Here is an 18,075-nt window from a genome sequence, read left to right as displayed (position 1 = left end):
TTTGCAGAAGTGTGTGGTCAAATGAGATGTTTTACAGAGCAGGTCTGAAGGGATGTGTCAGGCAGACTTCAGGTTGTTTCAAAGACCCTTGTTGTGCACTTGGACAGTTGTTTTGCTTCTAGGGTTGCATTTTGTAGGATTTTCATGGCTGTTCATTATTACCACAGAAAACTTTTGATGTGTTTTCCAGAAGTGACTTGAGAATAACAGTGGATCTTGAGTTTTCCAGGGGGAAGTTTCGTCGGTTACATAGGCTGACCTTAGCATGGACTGCTGCACAAGAGTGGTCTGCCTCATTCTCCACCTTCCATCTGGCTGGATGATCTGGTGTGGCATTGGACTGCAAGGGTGGTTGGTATTCCTAGAGAGACTGTTTGAGGGAGAGGGAGGACAGGGCTGCCCTTTCAGTTAGTAACGTGGCCTTAGATCTACTGAAGCCACTTGTAGAACCACCCCATCAGTCAGCAATCTCCTTAGTGGGATGTTTCCAAAGCAGCTACCCATCTCTCTTAGGTGAAATTCCAGCTTTGTGGCTTGTATGTGGACAGTCTTCCTTGTCATGCAAGTGTTATGCATTGTGCTTAAATTGATGCAAGGAGATACTGCAATAGGAGAGATAGTTAATCAGCAAGTTGAATGTTCATGTTTCTTGCATGTGGTTGCTCAGGAAGACTTGAATCAGCTACTGATGTAATGTGATTCATGGCGCCCTCAAAAATCATCAGCTGTGCATATGCTTTTTCAGTTCATGTTGTCTCCTCCTGGCACAGGTGGTTGAAGTGAACTGCTGCAGCCTCTCTTTCTTGAGACTTGGTCAGTTACACACACAACTCAGTCTGTTCTCTGGGTGGCCAGAATCCTGCTTCTTCCTCAGAAGCTCTTTCCTCTTTCTGTCCTGTTCCTGTGCACCCCAGCTAGTTCTTTGGATTTATATATTTAATCCCATCACAGATTGACCACTAGGCCTGTGAGACCCTCAGGCTAACTGAGACTTCAAAGAATTATGAGTTCGTTTGCAGTTTGTGAACCATGATAGCCAGGCATGCTTTTAGCTTGAGGCAGCATAGTGTGGTCCATGTTTGCTAGAATCTTAGTGAAAGAACTCCAAGCTAAATACACTTTGCATCTGTAGCATGCTCTAGACATGGTCAGATAAACTGTGTTATCCCTGTGTTATAAGGGGGACTGCATTTCACCCCCGAGCTGGCAGCTAGTCTTTGCAGTAGGTGTGAGTGAAGTGTAGAAATGTTCCTCCCCACCCTGAAGTTCAGGGACTGACAGCTTAGTTTACACCCCTGTTGTCAGCTGCTGAAGCAGAGATCCTGGTCCTGCGCCTCGCTGACGCAGCCAAACACGTGCTCTTTTCCACTGGTTCTGCTGTGTGGGCCTTAGCCTCTGGTGAAAATGAAGACAAGGAGGGGAAACAGGAAAGGGAAAGGGGGCTGTGATGGGTGCAGTTGTATTTTAAGCTGCTATAGCTCTTTCTGTTGTGAACATCTGCCCCAGATGAATGCGCAGATAGTATTTTTTTTGCAGCTCAACAGACACACTAAACCAGGGTAGCTCTCTGGAGGTGTGTGTCTGGGCTGAAACAAAGCCTTTTCTGGACAAGTAACAGCGCTGTAGGGACAGTGTTGGTACTCTATTGGTACTTCATTGTGGTACTCTGTTGGTGCTTTATTAGGTAATGGAAGAAGACATTTCTTCTCCAGGGCTGTGCAAGTCATCTGATGAGGTTTCTAAGAGCAGAGTTTGTCACAATCTCAGAACAATATTTTGAGGGGTCTGTATTTGGGGAGCATCTGTCTGTTACTGGGGTTGGAGGACAACCCATGCTGGATTCAGACTGTACACTTTCCCTGAGGTCTTGCATGTTGCAGCTGTAAAAGTCACTGCTCTTTTGGGTGCGTCCAATTCTTTGCATTAAAGGTCCTGCTCTTAGCTCAGGGCTGCTAGTGAATGAACAAGAGCTGTAGGTTTGCAAGAGTCTTGCAGGAGGTCACAAACGGCAATCTCCTCTTAATCTGTGATAGGATGACAAGGCGAAGCTCAGTAATCCTGGGTTGATTGCTGAGCTTCTGTGAAACTTCTCTAGATCTTTGTGGATGGTGCCTTCATGCAGCCTGCAGCACTACAGACCAAGAGTGTACCTTCCTGAGCTGCTAAGGAAGAGGGGGCTGCAGACCAGTGCCCCCAGGCTGAACTGTAAGAACTGTAGTCATCTGCAGTCAAGGCAGAGGAGGCTGAGGAGGGTTGCTGGGGCAGACAAAGTGTGGTAGGCAGTTTCTCAGCTGTTACCTGTGTGGCACTGTGTCCGTGGCAAGAATTCCAGGTGTGTTAATCCAGTTCCCATTTCCATCCACGGCTAATGCAGGAAGGACATTCCATCTGGGATTCCTACCCATGCTTCTGCACATCAGGAAATGTCTTATGAGGTGGAACGGGTGTATGCACCAGTCTGATCATAGTTGCTTTGCAGCTGGCTTTGCCTCCTCAGTCCCATTTTTCATCTGACATTAATAATGAGTGCCAGCAATAATTAGAAACTGAGCCTAGCCCAAGCAGTGGCCTGGAAGTTTCTGGTGTAACTAAAGTAAGCTGGAATACTGCAACAGAAGGTACCTTTGATTCTGTGGGTTACCTTCCTGTTCTCTGCCAGTTCCTGTTTGGTTTGAGGTTTTTATTTTACCACTCTTCTAATGTCTGGTATTTTTTCGTATTTTTTCTTCTTGCTTTCTCTTCTGTGCCCTCTCCACACTTGCAGCTTTTCAGACTTTCCTTTCTTCACCTCACTGTTCTCAGAACTATGTGCCGAGTTTCCTGTTCCTGCAACCCAAGTATGGTATTTATTGGCCACTTTCCCATCCCTACCTTCCAGTATTTACAGGAGTGACATGGAGTTGCCACTGGCACTGTAAACAACTCTTGGTGACTCGTCTTTCACAAAATCCTTTTCATTTCAAAGATTAAATTAAAAAATAGCTTGGAAGCAGCATTTAGGAAAAAACAGAACCAAGAAAAGTGAACGGATTAATTCACTTGGCTTAAATTTTTGTGAAGATTGTGGAAGCCTCTTGTACGCCACCGCAAAGACGTTTTTCTCCTTTCAGTTATGTGTCTGTAGTTCTAAAATATAACAAAGGAAACAAAGCCTGTTCCTCGAAGTTTGGAAGAGATACGCTGTATAGAGGAACTGTGGAGTAATGTATGGTTTTGAGTATTAAGGATATATATTGTCTTCGTAGGTTACAAAGTTAAACACAACTTATCTTCTGTCTTCTCACAATTTGCTGAAACACTGGTACTGTCAACAAGTCTCAACCCAGTCGTGTTCTTTGTGAGGATATAGCTTCCCAAAGAGTTTCACAAGTGTGTGTGTGTGCATGCAGCTGAAGCAAAACTTGCCATAGTACAACACAGCTTGCTTCCTTAATGGAGGATGAGAACTACTTTTACCGTTTTCTTTGTAGAACTGAAAATCTGGGTTTAGGTGCTATGCTTGTAGATGAGCTGCTTGGGGTGAGGAGTTTGGAGAGGAGTGACAGATGTCCTGTACTCTGTCTGTTCTGTATGGACAGTTCTACAAAGCCTTACATTTTCCTGTGTTTTTTCTTCTCACCTGTTGCTTTTCTGCATGCTTCTGTCTGTTGAAAGGGGAAATGTTACTACAGTACAACCCAGTTTTGAGGGGTTATCACAAGATGTTTCTCTGCTGAGTGTTTATCTCCTCAATAAAGCAGGGGCTCTGAGGCTAGCATGATGAGAGATAACTTCCCCTGCTTTCCCTGACTACTTTGTCAGTACTCTGCCTGCTGTTTGCAGATGCAGCTGGAGCTGCTCTGGGAGATTTAATGTCCTTGTTTGCACTTGGAAAAGGAGGCTGGCTGGTTGTGAGCTTCAGGTGATAGTAGGAGCTCCCTTTGAGGGCCTTCCCTCTTGCTCTGGGTGTACCGCGGTGAAGGTCTGAGGCCTCAAGAAAGCTAGTTGTCTCAGCTGGTGAGCTGAGATGGACGGGGATGGGAAGTGTTCACTGATGCCAGGGGGAGGGTAGTCTGTACATGCAGACCCTATACAGACAAGCTGTTGCCTAGTTGTTCCATTTGTGTTAAGATACGGATGACAGAGTGGTCTGGACAGGCTTCTGACTCCTGAGCATTCACGTGTCTTGTGGTGTTACGGGCTGACTTCTGAGAAACCACAGAACGGTCGGCTCCATGCCGATAGCCCGCCAGCTTAGCCAGGAGGAAGTGGATGACAGAGCAAGCTGCATGTGCTGTACAGCAACAGGTCAGAGTAACTGGCTGCTTCATGTTGGTTCCTAAAGCTGCTAAGTGGCTTGTGAAGCACGTGGCAATGCCTGTGTTTTCCCTGGGCTTTCCCTGGAGCTGGGTTTCTGCAGGGTGGCTGTGTGTGGAGCCTGGCAGGGCAGGCAAGAGAGGCTAGTGCAGGGCTGCTCTCTGCAGCTCAGCCAGTCGCTTCCTGGAGGGGGGCATGTTCTTCAAGGGGAAATGTGGTTGGGTTTCTTGGACCACATCTCCTCCCCTCACAGCTATGCTCACAAGTATTTCACAGGCTGTCAAGCGTGACCTGAGGTAGCCTTCATTTAAAGGGGAACAGAAAGGCCCTCTAGTCAAGGCAGAGCTGTTCACAACCACGAGCTTTTGACCTACAGCAGTGGCTAATGGAGAAGCTCAATTCAGGTATTCACTAAATTTTTTAATGTGTCTATTGATCTCCTCAGCGATGGCCTCTCTAGCCTGTGTATCATTATAATGATATAATTGCTGAATCTGTATATGCAAATGGGCTGTCATTACTCAAGTATCGTGGTGAGTGGGAAGCCTGATCTAGCAGCACGTTCCTTTAGAGCATGGACATTATCGAATGTAATGGTATGGTTTCCTCTTCCAGTGCTTGCGTGTTGACACGTCAGTAGCATGTGACTAGAACTTGCAAGATGACCATAGTATCGCTTCACTGCTTATGTGGGAAGTAGGTAATTGGCAATTTCAGAATTTTCTGAATGAAAAAACGGATGAATAATTCTTACCCAAAACTCTGTTCTGTCAACTGTTAATCCAATTACTGATTAACATTGCTTGCTTCTTCCCATATTACCTAAGAGCTCTGCTTTTACATATGACCTCTGCGCAGTCAGCTCTGTTACAAGAATGTGGAAGTGCAAGACAGGATCGAGCAATGTCAGAACTTCTTAAAAGCTCCAGTTATTCTTTATTTGTTAACTTGTTTCTAGTATCAAATAACGTCAGTAAAGCAGAGACTGGCGGGCTTGTTCTCTCCTTGCTTCCCTCTTATCCTTGCTTACTGTAGTTGTTGAAGCTGAGATCCACAGCTTTAAGTTTCATTTTCCTCTGAAACTGACCATATGTTGAGCAAGTGAGGTACAAATTGCCACACTAGTGGTTCCATATTGGGGTGGGGATGATGCCCTTGGTATGAGGATGCGGGCAAGTGTTGTCAGCTTGTGCGTGTATTGCAGGGACAATTTATGCTTTGCTGTAATTTGGTCATCATTGGCGCTCTCTTATCTGTGGTGAGCTTAGTCTTTCTGATTTAGTCACACTGGAAATAACCAACAGAGATAAGACAGATGCTATTCTAGTAGTGGTTGCTTCTTCTCCTCCTCCCCAAAAGACATGGTGTCTTGCTCTGTGTATGCCAAATGCCTGATGTGATAGCTGTCATGTAAGGGAAGGCTGTGGGACCAGTGCTTTATTGTCCCTGTGCAGCTGGCAGCCTGGTGCTCCCAGGTGGGAGTAGTCCACCTTTCCCTAAGAGAAGTGTTCCCAAAACTGGGGTCTGACTCTTACAGCTGATGACTTTGGACAGTATCAATTAAAGTAATGAGTTAAGGAATTTAAAACCTCAGTCCGTTTTCTGTAATACTTGGTATCACTATCTGAAAACCCCAAAGACCACCTTCAGTACCTGGCCTTGTGTCAAAGTAGTTTCTTAGCCAGATCTGCTGGTTTGTGTTGGTGCAATATTAAAATCTATTTGCTCAATTACACGTACTATTCTAAGGTTGTTTAAGAAATGTCTGAGTTGGTGGTGATGCTTTACTTGAACTCTAGAGCTGCAGATTTTTGGCTCTAGTCTTTCTACAGCAAACATTAAAGCAGCAGTCTACTTGTACTGATGTGACTAGGCTTACTTGCCCTGTGGAGTGATTCACATAATGGAAGTTAAGTGAATGTGCACCACTATTTGTGACAAAAATTTCAGCTGAATGATTCACTAAGATTTTGTGCCTTAAAACCTGTCTCCTGAAAGCAAAGTTGCATTAATATAATTAATAAAATTCCATTTAAATATTTAGGGGGAAAAAAGTGCATGACAAAGAATTTCAAATATTCTAAGTTTACATCTTTGGTAGTAATAATGAAGTCTAGATTTAAATTCCTGACTGACTTCTGGCTTCACTGTTTGAAACTAGCAGGACATGAACTTGTAATAGAAGCCTGCTTTAATAACTTTGGCTCTCTTGATTTTTGGAAACTTTGATGTACCCAGAGGCTGGGGGATTCTGAGTAAAACCTAGACTCATGGATGCCACAGTTTTGACAGTGTGGTTGGTTGCTTAGGTGTTTCTCATCAGGACCGAGCATTTTAAGTAGATCATTTCCTACTAATAGAAAAACTGCCAGCCCAAGTCTGAGATTTTTATCTAGTAAATAATTTGCACTGCTCTTTACAGATGTGTTTCACAGTAAGTAGTAAGTAACTTCCAAAATGTTGTCTTAAATTCTTGACTGCTCCACAGTTTTCCAAGGTTTGGAAAACTTTGGCCATGGGAGGGAGTCTTCTGGCAAGGGGAAGTCAGTGACTTTCACCCCATGCTTTGGGAGACAGGTGGAAAAAAAGTGTGAATCATGAATTAAGAGGTAGAATCTAGGTAAGAAAGTGCTCTCTACTAAGTAGATACAAAGTTGTCTGTTGTTTCCTTTCTCTAGTTAGGAAACTTTCCTGGCACAGGTAGGAGACCTGTAATCTATGTTAATTCTTGCTAGGTGTTTCTGCAGCCAGTGATATCAACTCAGTTTGTTTGCTCTTCCATCAATATCTGTGCTGTTACTGGCAAACAGGAATGAGAACATTGTTTTGTACACACAGATTTACTCCTACTCTTGGGTCTGTTTGGGTAGAGTACTGTTATTCTTCAGCACAAAGGCTCTGGTATGTTTCAATTTCTGTCTTGTATAGATAGATACAGCAGCTTATAGTTCCTGCTGGAGCAGGATTCCTTCAGACTACTGCCTTGTGTTTTGTTGACGCAAATAATGAATTTGGGATTGGGGTGAGCAACACAGGCAGAGCCCAGAAACCGAAATATACTACTGAAATGAAAGTAAAGTTGGTTTTCTTCATTTACTTTAGGAGAGGAAGACTAGAGGGTGCTGCCCATCCAACAATATACTCAGAGCACAGCTGGAGTCAGATGGGTCTGGTTGCCAATCATTCTTACATTAGACATTGACACACACTTATTTTCCTGCCTAGCATGGGAAGGGACTATCCATCTCAGCAAAGACTGGCACTGTTGTTTGTTTTGTAAGCATGTTCAGTGCTACTGCAGCACTTTTGTGTCTTTGTGAATGTTCCCCAGCAAACCCCTTAAGAGGAAAAAAGGAGGAAGCTCTGTAGTTTCCTTTTCTTCAGCTAGATCCTCTTTTCTGAGCATTACTTTGAGAAGAATAGCACGTTCCACCCTACCACCTCCCTGGCTGTTTCTCAGGATGGGTGTGTATGATATGCATTTTCAGCAAAGGGGAGTGATGTAACAGGACTCTGTGCTTTATTTTAGACTCAGGCTGTGACTCTGTGACTGATACAGAAACAGAAGACGAGAAGAACCCAGTTTACTCCCACGGACTTGACATGAGTGAAGAACATGGATCATCCAAGAGCACGAGGGACCATCTGGTGGTGCAGCCTGACCGCATACGGTGTGGGGTACTGTATGTCCACTCCTCAGGCTCTGTTCTTGCTGTGGGCTGGTGCAACCCATTATACTGTTCTGTAATGGACAGCTTTACAGGCCAGGAATTAATCCCTAATTCCTTTTCTGTCACCTTCCTTCTCAGCCCCCTGTTCCCAGTGTCTCTATTATGAGCTCGGCTTCCTAGGCCCAGAGTAGTAACATGTGGTGCCCAGCGTTGTCTAGGCTGCAATGTCACTTACTGACAGATAGTCTCATTAATACAGCTGCTTGTCTTGTGTGCTGTGAGGCAGGTTCACACTCTTGACTTCCCATCTTCCATTCTGGTGAGATTTAGTGGTATCAAGTGGAATAAAGTGATTGTAATGAACCAATTAACTTCACAGCCTGCATGCAGTCTAACATGACAATTCTGATGCATGTCCTGCAAGTGACTCCAAAGAGCTTGGATTGTCTTTCCTGTCTGAAAAATGGTATTTCTTAGTATAGCATCCCCTCAGATGGAAAAAGTCTAAGTCTCTTCCTTTGTTTCTGTTTAGAATGGGGATGTGCTGCTTGAGGAAAGAGACTGATAGAGTTGAAACTACATAATTTTATAAATCTAGCTTTAATTGGTTTATAAATCTGGCTGATAAATCTGCAGTTTTGTTGGCTTAATGCATGTGTCTATGCTAGTGCACACTGTAACACAAGCCACCTGGGAAGATGCTTCTCAAAACCATTCAGGATTGTGGAAATGACAAATGATAATTTGTGTTAATTGCAATGATAACAAAATCCCTAGAAAACGGACTTAACAAAGAAAGTGTTCTTATGCTGTGAACCTACAACCTGTGTTGTAATGCCTTTTCTCTTTAGGTTCAGACAACAGTTTATATTATCATGAAATGTAAACTAGATGGCGAAGTGAAAACTGAAGTTGAATTCTCTCCAGAGAATGCATCATCTGTGCGTGTGCTGGCTGAGATGGAGAATGAATATACAATCTCTGTGGAGGCTCCAAGTAAGCTGGGCTGAGAGCCTCCCCCGTCCCCCTGCCCCCCATTGCTTCCTTTCTATGGCAGCCTGCTTGTCCTGAAAAGTGCCAGAAGTATCACAGTAAAGGTTGCAACAGAGGAAAACCTGAGGTCAGGAAATCTTAAACTTGCATTCTTATCTGTGATACTTGTGTGATGAGAAACTGAGGTAGACTGCTGCTTGGGGGCTCAGTTTTCCCCTCAGCAGCAGCAAGGTTGCGGGGTGGAAACACTGTATTGAAGTTCTGAGAGCAGATTGCAGATTGTAAAGCACTTTGAACCTAACAGGGTGTTATAACCACCACTACATTAGCATTGGCAGGGCACCAAGAGAAGGTAAGTGCCAGTAAATTGTATGACTATGACAGCATGTGCTTAGTATGTGATGAGCTCTCTGTGATCAGAGCTGAAACTATTTATCCTGGCTTGCCTTTTAATTTAGATATGTTCTGTCACTGGTATTTGCATATACAAAACTGTAGGTTGTCTAAACTTAAGTTTCACTAAACTTTAGGAGCAATAGTTCAGAGCCTTACAGATAGAGATAGTAGTTTTCGAACATTTTTATTTAATCTGCTTTGGTCTCTCCTCTTGAAGAGTTGTTTTGCCAGCTCTGAGAATAGAGACTAATAATCATTGCAACTCCCGTAAAGTCAGTGAGGTGGATTGATTTAAAGAAGGTGACCTCACCCACATAAAACTGTTCAACTTAATCTGTCTTAAATCAAGACTTATAATTTAAACATGGACCTGGAAACTAACTTGCACTTTGAATTATAAACATGACCTTCACGTTGATGGAGTGTACAACTATGTAAGCTCTGCAGTTTCTAACAGCAAGAGAAATAAATTTTTAATTCCTTTTGTGCATGACTAACGATTTCATCATTTTCCAAGTTGTTAACAGTCAAGCAGAGAAAGATCAATTTCAGTGGGATTCAAAATATTTGTGTTTCAAAAAGTAAGTTCAGATCTATTAATGCATACTGGAGAAAACATCAAGAAGCTTCCAAGATGCAGGTAGAAGACAAATCCTGTGCATGGGTATAGTTGCAAAGCTGGAATTCTTTTAAGTTGATTTTATTCAGAGACTACTGAGGCTGACGGGGGTCGCAAAATCCCTAGTGACTTATCTGGTTTCTCTCCCCTTCTTCCCCAGCCCCCATATTTTATGCCACAGTTTAGAGACTGCTCCAGAGAAAGCCAGGAGTGGAGGGATATGAGGCTTTCTAATTTGAGGTGGTGTGCTGTTAACAGTAATCTGGACCACCAATGTTAGCAGAGGACTTAGCAGGTCACAGGTGATGTGCATTGACACAGCTATGAAGGTAGTTCCAAAGTACTTTCCTACCTAGTGTTCAGACCAACATCATCTTTTTTTCATGACTCTTCATGAATTCAGTACAACAGAAACTGTTCTGGTATCCAGGTGGCAGTATCTCCAAACTCCTCCTGTCCTCAAGGTATTCAATGCAGACTCATTCCCATTGTTTGTTCTCAATGGTGTTTTATTCTTTTTCTTTTTAAAGATTTAACCTCTGGGACGGTGCCTCTGCAGATATATTCAGGGGACTTGATGGTGGGAGAAACAAGTGTCACCTATCATACGGACATGGAGGAGATCAGCAGTCTGTTGGCTAATGCAGCCAACCCGGTACAGTTCATGTGCCAGGTAATGACTCTAGCAAACAGCTGCTTTGGAAACCAGCTCTGTCAGAGGCTAGACAAGTGGACATAAGCAAAAGTGCCTGCCATGAAGTAGCTCTTCTGAAATTAAGAAATTCAAGGTTATTCAGGGATTTTCACATGACCTTAACATCCCCCTTTAGTGAAAGCATGGGTGCTTTTTCTGTCTCTGGAGCAGATAGCTGGCTAAGGTGACTCAAGCTGTAGACCTTGATGACTTGAGAAGACTGGGATGTAGTGGAAGCCTACAGAGTAGTGTTGTTAGTCACCAGCATAACTGGGACGGGGAGACTGTCTTTCCCTTTCTTTTTATTTTAAGATGTGGAGCAGTTGGTACGGGGTTGTGCTTGGGGAATAGGCATGCTTCCCAGCCTTTGGTTAAGAACCAGTCCAAAAGCCAAACCCAGAGTGTACAAGTGAACACCAGAGCACTTCAAGATGGATTAGTTCATACTTAGATTAGGAGTGACACTTCATGGGAATAGTTTCGGAAGTAACATTATGCCTGTCAAGGAAGTATGAAGTAACAGTTTTCTGTGCTTCCAGTTGCTGCATGAGTGACATTCTCATTGTACTCTGTCTTGTTGTGGATTGTATGGTTCTCATCTGCTCAGATTAATGATACTCTGTTTCTGGACCAGGAAGCTATTCATGTTCTTGCTTGAGCTGAACATCGCTGCCTGCAGTGTTTATGCCTACTGGTTTCTGATATGTGCTAAGTAAAGAAACACCTTATAAATCTCACCTTAACTGAATCTCCAGACTCCACCAAAGTCACTTTCCCTTTATCTCTAGGCCTTTAAAATCGTGCCATACAGCATAGAAGCACTGGACAAACTGTTGACTGAGTCACTCAAGAAGAACATTCCTGCCAGTGGCTTACACCTGTTTGGAATCAACCAGCTGGAAGAAGAAGATATGACGACAAGTAAGTTGAAAGATTTTTTTTTTTTTTTAAACTTCATTTGTATTGGTTGTTTTACCTTGGAGTACCTTAACACTGCAGTGTGTGGTACCTGCAGAGGCTGTCCCAAAATCTTGCATCTCAGCCAGGAAGCTAGATTTCTGATGATGCCTATAGAAGGTGGATTGCCATTTGGGTTGGGTGACCCCTTTTTTCTTTTCTTTTTTCATTACATGCATCAGTTTCACTTCCTTGCACTGTGACATGCAGCTCTGTAGACAACTTCAAACACAAAGTGAAAAGGTGATGCTCCCCAAAATGTTTCACATATCTTCTCCCTTGTTATTCTTCACTCCCATGTGGTGTTTCTCCCCAGCCCAGTCCTTTTCTCCCCACCATATAACTCTGCTCTGAGGTGTGCAGTGGGCACTCAGCAGTTGGGTTGGTGTGCCACCATGACATGGTTGCACATCATGACATGGTTGCCTTTCAGCAGCTGGATCCTACTGGAATGATGATCTAAGAGGTCCTTGCAAACCTGTGATCCTACATACATTAAGGTATTACAGTGGCAGATTCCCCATTAAAGGTCATAGGACTTAAGCCTGGAGATGTGCTAGGATACCTCAGTTAGTTTGTGCAGGGTTAGCTCCGTTTTGAAACTACTTTCCAGGGCTTTCGCACCTGCTTTAGTCTGAGTGTGTGCTAGGAATTTTGTTTCTCACCTACTGTGTCTGTGGCTGCTAGAAAGAACCTTGGATTCTAACAGGCTCCTGTTCTCACAGATCAGAGGGATGAGGAGTTGCCAACACTGCTTCACTTCTCTGCAAGATATGGGCTGAAGAACCTCACCGCGTTGCTGCTTACATGCCCTGGAGCACTGCAGGCCTACAGTGTAGCCAACAAATATGGCCACTATCCAAACACCATAGCAGAAAAGCATGGCTTCAAGGACCTCCGCCAATTCATTGATGAATATGTGGTAAGAGGAAGCAGCAGTCCTGCATTGTCCCGCAGCCAGTGTGGGCAGTGGCACCAAGCTTGGCACTTAAGTGTTGTGGGAGCAGCAGTGATGGGGTAGTTGAGGGTGCAGTGTGGTGTGGTAGGGTATAGAAGACAGACATCCAGCCACACTGAAAGCTTCCAGGCTGGAGGGTCAGGTGCATCTCTGGGGCTGGGGGAGTTCTTGGGGCTTTTGCACGGAGCAAATGGAAGCAGAGATTGCTTCCACAGATGGAAGCAGAGACTGCTGTGCTGGGTTTCCTTATCATCCATCCATCTAACGAAGTTTCCGCAGGGATGTGTTTGGTGCTTGGTGTACTCTTCTAACCTCTGATCTTGGGAAAACTACAGCACCTTCATCCCACTTACTTTAGGGAGTAATATGGAACAGAGTATGTTTGGGAAGGTACAATCTGAGGTACTCTCTGATCAGTCATAGAACAGTCTGGATTGCTTCATTCACGGCTGATCTGTGTAGTCTGCTGACTCCACTTGAAATGCATTTCTTTCTGTGTTAGGATAGCTGTCTGTTTCCTACTTGTTCTCTCTGGACTCCCAATTCACAATTCAGTTCTCTTTGAGCTAACATCACCCCCAGAAAAAAGCACTCTGACTTTTCCAGAGGATGACATGGACCTGACTCCAAATGCACTAGGCAGTTGTTTCTGTGGGGTCCTCTGGTGTGCATGGGTTTATCCTTTCTTTTCCATTTTAATTGTTACCAGCATGTATGCTTCAAAATAACAAGTGGCTCCTTGACTCAGAACATGTGAATTCTTGAGATGATTTTATTTTCCTTTGCTTTCAGTTGAAATGTCGTGCATAAGCATCCCTACTAGTTGTCTGCTGCCAGCCTTAGTGTGCTCTGCCAGCCAATTATAGTAGCGTTTAAGTCTATTTAGGAGGCATGGGTGGGTTTTAGATGTGGTGTTTGCTTCTTGACATACGTGTGAATTTAGGTTTATACATCAGAGCTAAATAAAGGTCATTCTGTGTTCTGAGATCAAGAGGGGTGCAGAAACTGTTAATTGTGTGATTAAAATCTTTTCATTGGGCTGAGAGATGCTTAGGAAATCCTTCTAACCTGTCCTTCCAACCTCTTATTGCAGTACTGTGCTCCTCCCATGTCCTTCTCTCCACTAGGACAGTGACAGAGCTGTGTTAAGAGTAGGTCCTACTCACTGACCATCAACCTATCTGTGCAGCTTAGTAGCAGAGCACACAAGAGATCTGCACCAGTATGTCCACTGCAAGGTAGCAACTAGAAGCACTACTAATATGGATATCTGAAAATCTCAGTAAACCCCTTTACTCACCTAATTTTCTCTCTGGCAGAAGTTCCTCTGCACCTCCCTAATGCATCGCATGAACTACCTGCCTGACCCATTTTGACTGTGGAGGGAAGCATGTGTAGACAGTTTTGAAATGTCCTGTGGATTGAAGTGCTGTGAGGTGGTGGTTGTGGGTGGAAGAATATCTTGTAGTACTGAAACAGGTTCAGATGGCTGTGATTGTGACTTAGTTGGAACTTGGGGAGGAGACAGGCATGAAGCTTTACGTTTTGCTCCCCTGTGATGGTTTGGTGAAGATCTGCACTATTCTCCCTGCCCACCTCCCCACCCCCCGCCACCTCCCATGTTGCAAACATGCGAAAAAGGGTTCTGCTGTCCTGTGAACTGAAAGTTGCCTGTATTACATGAAAAGCTGCTTGTTGTGAGGTTTCCTGTTAATCTCACAGAAAAGGGTCTGTGTACTCCCACTCTGGTGTTATGTGCTGCTGCTAACACCAAGAAACTGAAACTGTGTTTATACCAAAGCTACAAGTTTGCTTTCTTGTAAGTGCTCCGCATGTGACAAGCTTTCCCCTTCATGGTCAGCTATGCTGACCCCAAAATAGCTTTGACAAGCATTTTTATTTTTAGAATGAGCTTTGCTTACATTCTAGGAGTTTGCAGACATTGTCTAGGACATGAAATTCAGGGGGTGAGAGGCTGTAGTGGCTATTCAGAATGTCAGGACCAGCTTGTTTCGCCTTCATTACTTATTATTACAACATAGATCTTGAAGGCTGGGCCCAGACAGCTGTAGTGGGTATTTAATTCCTTTATGAAGCCTTAGTCTTTGGGAATGGGCTGCTTTTAGTTTTTTTCCCATCAGTGATAAGAGAGTGAAATATCTCTTTGCTTACTTTGATTCTTCAGATTCTTTGTTTGGATGAGACTCGAACATTTATTTTTTTTCTTGCTCTCCTTCCTCTCCAGGAAACTGCAGATATGCTGAAGAGTCACATTAAGGAGGAGCTGATGCAAGGCGAGGAGGATGAGTCTGTCTATGAGTCCATGGCTCATCTGTCCACTGATCTGTTAATGAAATGTTCCTTGAATCCTGGCTCCGATGAAGAGCTTTATGAATCTATGGCTGGATTTGTCCCTGGTGCCCCAGAAGATCTATGTATGTATATTCATAGAATCACAGAATTGTAGGATGGTTTGGGTTGGAAGGGACCTCTAAAGGTCATCTTGTCCAACCCCCCTGTAATAAGCAAAGACATCTTCAACTAGATCAGGTTGCTCAGAGCCCCCGTCCAAGCAGCCTAAACTGCTCTCTCTCATACATAGCAGTGCCTCAGCTGGGTTTCGGAGGAAGGACTGGTTATAGCTTTCCTGCTGCCACCACAGGGAAACTATGCTCCAGTTCTGATGTTGACTGGCTGATAAAATGGCTCTAAACCTTTCTTTGATTGCTAGTGTACAAAATCAAGAGCTGTTTCCTAAATGCTTTGAGAACTCCCTGGACCCTGAGCAAGTGAATTAGCATTTGGAAGAGACCAAATTTTCTACCGTGTCCTGCTTTTCCCTGCCAAGATCTAGGGAGGTAGGGACACCAACCTACAGACACTGGCAGAAAAGAACACTATGTAAGATGTGATTTTACTGACAACTGGAAAACCGAAAAGCAAGAGCCGAGCTTCTAGCTCAAAAGCTTGAGATCAAAAGAAAATGAACATGTAGAAATATATGTAGTGAAAAGATCATAATTGAAAAATCATTATTCTAATTTACTTGGTTTATTGCTAAAACTATAGAGATGATTCTGATAAATATGCAGATGTGTTTAACTTTTTCACAGTTCTATTAATATTCAGTGAGGCCAATTGCAAACATCAAGTAAAGTACCTGTGTTAAGCAATTGTAAATTTGCTGTTCTTACTTATCTGGCTGTTTCATCTGGCTTCATCCCACTGATACATTTTATGATTCCCATGAAGAGCACAGAATAGCTTATCGTAGTTTGAGTACCTGCATAAGGACTTCTAGTGTTTTTGCAGTTTTAAGTGTGCTGCCTCGGGGAAAAAGCTTTCTTACTGAAGTGCTTTTGCTTATAGACTCTATCCTGGGCTTAGTTTTCTCTTCTAGATGTTAGAAAACACATTTTTGTTGATTATCGAGTGCAGAAGATTTTGTCAGTTCTCTGCCTGAAATCCAGTTCTCAGCAAAGTTTTGTTTGGCCACTGCAGGGATAGTTTTCCTGCCTAAAACAGAGCTATTCTGCCTTCAGGTGGAGATAAGCAGTCAGCCTGGCTGGACTCCTAAGGAACAAAGCTGCCATTGTTTGCAGTAATGGGAGTGAGAGTTTCTAGATGTTTGGAAGCTCTGCCTGCAATTGATGCACCTCTGAATAGCGTTGATTGACTAAGTCTGTGGAGGGAAAAAACATACTTAAACCCGCTAAGCCCAGTTTGTCTTCTTCCACCCCTGAAGATCTCCCAGATCTTGCAGAAACTATGCAGAGGATATTCCTTTCTTTTGTGGATGCAAACCAAAGTCCCTGTAATTGACCATTTTTGAACTGGCCTCTGAAAAGCCTTTCCAAAAATATTCTTATACTAGTTCAGATTTAGATCGTAATTGCTTCCTGTCAAGAAAACCATTTGCTAGCCCTGCAGACTGACTGTTGGGTGGAAGAACTAATTGTTTTAAGGTGCTTGTTTCCTCTTCCCTCCGGAAGATCATCACCACCTCCCTCTGTCTGTTGTCTCCATTGCTTGTGTGCATGTCCCCTTGCCTGTTTCTGTCAAACAAACTGCATTAAGTTCAACTGTTCAAGTGCCCAGGTTTTCTTGCCCTCACTTCACTCTGACAGATCATTTGGATGAATACATGAAACAGAGCCTGCTTGGCTGACAGGCATAGAGATGCAGAGCTAGGAAAGGTTGCCATGGGATGGGAAGGGTGGTGAGCTGAAGTCAGGCTGCTTTCCTTTCCTTAAGCCTCCTCAGTTGTAAAGGCCCAACAGGCATACATCCTTCAGGGAAAGCTTCTGCAAGTGCAGCCACATTGGCAGGGTGGCAGAGGTCTCTGGGATCAGCACCAGAAAGTCCTCCTGGTATGCAAATGTGCTGCAGGCTGTGCAGGGCTAGTAGCACTAGAAGGGTAAAAAACCAAGCTGTTCCTAAAGCAGGTACCTAGGGTGTCTTTACTGAAAAGCAGAGCTGAATGAGTCTGCATTTGAAAACGTTTTCCTCATTGGTGAGATGCTATATATGGGTTCTCTGTCATACTTCAGCAAGGAATGTGAATGTGTTTCCTCCTGCTTCTGAAGTTCTCCTAGTGTATTGCTCCTGCACACAAATCTGTTACCTTCCACTCAGGAGACTTTTACTGAAAATCTCTGCTTTTCTTATGTAGTCTGTTAGTCTTTGCCTGAAGAATATTTACACCTTGTCTTAAAATCTACCTGTATTGTAACAGGTAAGGTTAAATTGGCATGGTGCTCGACACTTGGATTGGTTCTCTCAAAGTGAAGGTGTTTCAATATTATTTAGAATATCAGCACATGGGCAAACCCTCCGTGAAATCAGTGTGAGTGCTGGCTGGTTTAGAACTGCCGTCACAAATAAAGGCTTCAAACTTTTGTACTGACTTAAAGGTTTGTGAGGATGAAAAACTAGGAAATCGTAATCAACTTCTGCTGGGGTACTTTCTCCAGGTCAAGTAGCCCTTATGTGAGTAGTTAACGGCTGCAGCGCAGAGGACAATACCTGGGCTGTTTTAAGTGTAGCTGTACTGTGGCAGCATGCCCATTTATTGTTAACAAGATGTGCTTCCACCAAAGTTTTTCAGAGGCTGATCAAAGGAAAGTTATGTACCACAGGGTTAATTTGTCTGGCAGGAACTGGTCTGAGAATAAGGTACATAGGACTGGAGCCATTGTAATGAGTTAAAAGTAGTAGCAAATAGTTGAATACTGGAGTGTTCTGTTGGTTCTTGTATCCTTCATCCCACTTCTGATTTTTCAGTGCATTTTCATGTGTTGGTTTTTTTTCTCTGCATTTGGTCCTGGGGAAACATTTAGAGAGAAAGCGCAGAAGCTGTGTAAGGGCCCAATTTTGCTTAAACTGATGCTGTATAAGAGCTGCACACGCCTGTGTTGAGTTGCTAATCGTCCCTTTAAGTTTTGAGATAAATGATGGAATTAAAAAAACCCAACCAAACAAAAACAAAGGA

At 43.6% G+C, this 18,075-nt stretch overlaps 1 protein-coding gene across 3 annotated transcripts in view; it reads left to right on the top strand.

Moving 5' to 3' along the window:
* The window catches only part of PIK3AP1 (phosphoinositide-3-kinase adaptor protein 1), a 44,971-nt gene that overhangs the window by 14,062 nt on the left and 12,834 nt on the right, over positions 1–18,075 (top strand). For 2 of the 3 annotated variants that reach the window (XM_080400799.1, XM_080400801.1), the window contains 6 exons: positions 7,826–7,974; positions 8,819–8,963; positions 10,506–10,648; positions 11,458–11,590; positions 12,352–12,548; positions 14,830–15,019. In XM_080400799.1, the coding sequence (XP_080256925.1) occupies positions 7,826–7,974; positions 8,819–8,963; positions 10,506–10,648; positions 11,458–11,590; positions 12,352–12,548; positions 14,830–15,019 (957 nt within the window). Of the gene's footprint in view, positions 1–4,566; positions 4,701–7,825; positions 7,975–8,818; positions 8,964–10,505; positions 10,649–11,457; positions 11,591–12,351; positions 12,549–14,829; positions 15,020–18,075 lie in introns of those variants that run through there. The other variant, XM_080400800.1, reaches the window with a different exon arrangement.

Source organism: Falco punctatus (genome assembly GCF_963210335.1).
Source record: "Falco punctatus genome assembly, chromosome: 9".
NCBI lineage: Eukaryota > Metazoa > Chordata > Aves > Falconiformes > Falconidae > Falco > Falco punctatus.
This window is presented reverse-complemented; position numbering and strand designations above follow the sequence as displayed.